Source organism: Curcuma longa, chromosome 6 (assembly GCF_044706935.1).
Source record: "Curcuma longa cultivar G26 ecotype Majalengka, Jawa Barat chromosome 6, ITB_CL_G26_1.1, whole genome shotgun sequence".
Classification (NCBI taxonomy): domain Eukaryota; kingdom Viridiplantae; phylum Streptophyta; class Magnoliopsida; order Zingiberales; family Zingiberaceae; genus Curcuma; species Curcuma longa.
The window spans coordinates 1,515,771-1,518,435 of record NC_133866.1 but is presented as its reverse complement, the minus strand read 5'-3'; the positions used below and the strand labels follow the sequence as shown (position 1 = coordinate 1,518,435).

The 2,665-nt window shown below is 42.6% G+C and overlaps 1 protein-coding gene across 1 annotated transcript in view; it reads left to right on the top strand.

Moving 5' to 3' along the window:
- LOC141831080 (uncharacterized) overlaps positions 1-2,665 on the top strand; it is a 4,601-nt gene extending 1,936 nt beyond the window's left edge. The window contains exons 3-5 of the mRNA XM_074718517.1: positions 1,409-1,688; positions 2,110-2,338; positions 2,434-2,665. Coding sequence (XP_074574618.1) covers positions 1,409-1,688; positions 2,110-2,338; positions 2,434-2,637 — 713 coding nt within the window. The 3' untranslated portion in view covers positions 2,638-2,665. The remainder of the gene's footprint in view (positions 1-1,408; positions 1,689-2,109; positions 2,339-2,433) is intronic.

The following is a 2,665-nucleotide window of genomic DNA, read 5'->3' as shown; positions in this document are numbered from 1 at the left end:
AATTTATACTATCTTAATTTCATCACTCTAGACTGCATTACTAAGGATCATTCAAGCGTTCAAAAGTGTTCATCCATGAACTTAATTTCAAGAATAATCAATCAAATTTAACTCACTTTCAAAGGCCTCTAAAATGATGTAAAGACTTTCTAGGGGGATACATTTATTCCTTAAACCAAACCATGCATGAAGTGAACTTCAAGATTTTATTTCAAACCAACATGCTCATGAAAATAGAACAATGCTAATGATATAAAACTGAAAATGAAAAAGAAAAATAAAAGATGGTATTAACAATGAAGATAAAAGCGTAAGATAGAAAAACTCCCCTTCAATTTGGGTAGATAACATCAATGCAATCCAAACATTCACCTCTAGCTCCTTTTGTTCTTCAAAATTATTTCTTGAGTCGGTGGTCATAATCCTTTGATTAATTTAAGCCTTACTTTGTATACAAGAATATTCACTACAAAAATATAGGGGATTAGCAACGAATTTTTGCGACGAAAATATAGGGGATTAGCAACGAATTTTTACGATGAAATATTTTCGTCGCAAATTAGGGACAAACTTTGCGACGAAAACTAGTTTCGTCGCCAATTGGCAACAAAATCTGCGACGAATATTTTTTCATTGCCAAATTGCGATGGAAATAATTTTGTCGCCCAATTCGTCGCCAATTGGAGATGAATCCCTATTTCATCGCCAAATTTAGCGATCGATTAATATATTCGTCATAAATTTAGGGACGAATTTTATTTTCGTCGCCAAATTTAGCGACCGATTAATATATTCGTCGTAAATTTGGCGACGAATTTTATTTTCGTCGCCAAATTTAGCGACCGATTAATATATTCGTCGTAAATTTGGCTAATTTAAGTGGTGGGGTGAAAATTTTAAAGGGCGACGAAACCTAATTTGTCACCAAATTCGTCGCTATTTGACGACGAAAGTGTTGTTTCGTCGCCAATTTGGCGACGAAACTAGAATTCGTCGCGGCGACGAAAACCAGAATTCGGCCAATCGCCAAATTGGCCAAATTGGCGAAACCTTTGATTCGTCGCAAAGTTGGCGACGAACCTTTGATTCGTCGTAAATTTGGCTAACTTAAGTGGTGGGGTCGGCCCGCATGTGATAAAATTAGGTCATTTGGCGACGAATCCAAATTCGTCGCCAAATTCGTCGCTATTTGGCGATGAAAGAGTGTTTTCATCGCCAAATTGGCGACGAATATATTAATTCGTCGCCAATTGGCGACGAATCCTAGTTTCGTCGCCAAATAGCGACGAATTTGGCGATGAATTTGGATTCGTCGCCAAATGACCTAATTTTATCACGTGCGGGCCGATCCCCTTTCTTCTTCCTCTGCAATTTCTCTCTTCTGCGGCGCAATTTCTTCCTCTCTGAGGCTTCTGCGGCGCGATTTCTTCCTCTCCGATCTATCCGGCGACTGCAACGGGCGACGGGATCGAGAGCTGGGCGCGTGGGAGCCAGTACCTCGGGCAGTACCGGCAGGGGATGCGGCACGGCTTCGGGACGTACCGGTTCTACGAGGGGGACAGCTATTCCGGAGAGTGGGTTGGTGGCCAGAGCCATGGATGCGGCGTGCAAAGCTGCTCTAACGATAGTTTCTACGCGGGCGAGTTCAAGGGCGGTGTCATGCATGGCCTTGGCCGATATCGGTTCAGGTGACAAATTAATCTCTTTGATAAGCTAGTCATGGACTTGATGTTCCTCCCTCCATTCTGCTACTGGATTAATAGTGACGGATAGAACCCTACTTTTGCTGCTCCTATTAAAAAAACAAAGGTCCAAATGTTTTTTTTTTGTTTGCCTCAGCGCTGTCGAATTCGATCTTAAATGCTTTTGAGGACCTGGCTTCAGCTTGTCACCTGTGCCCGATGAATGAGTTCTGTTAGGTCTTTTAATTTGGTTTGCCCTCTTTATCGAACACAATTTTTGCCTTTCATACTGGTTCTCACGAGTTATTCTTGGCCTTTTATACTTGTCTAGTACATGTTTCATCGAATTCCATTATCCATGATTGGAGAACGATCATGAACTTATATTCTCCACCCACAATCAGGTGATTGAACTGGTGCCTTGCAGGAATGGTGATGAGTACAGCGGCGAATACTTCGGCGACAAAATCCACGGATTTGGGGTTTACAAATTTGCCAATGGCCACCGCTACGAGGGCTCATGGCATGAGGGCAGGAGGCAGGGCTTCGGAACCTACACATTTTGGAACGGTGAGGCGAGATCTGGTGAGTGGGACAATGGCACTTTAAGGAACAGGCTCCAAGCTTCAGATCCTGCAATCAAACGAGATGTTGAGGTATGCATCTCGATCCATCATGGATAGACAAAAGGGGGGAAAAAAGAAGCACATTAATTTATTCTTATCGAATTGAATCATCTTCATTGGTTTAGGCTGCAAGGAAACTTGCAGAAGATGCAGCTAAAATTCCTCAAATGGAGGAGCAAGTTAGAAAGACCGTCTCAGCCGCAAACAAAGCTGCCATAGTTGCTCGAGTCATCGCCATGAGGGCCGTTCAGAACCAGAAGGAAGGCAAATTCTGCGACATTAACGTGTGTGTTTACAAATTGAACTTAGCGCATTTTGTCAGAACATGATAAACGCCTCTGGGAGTCATTGGTGGCG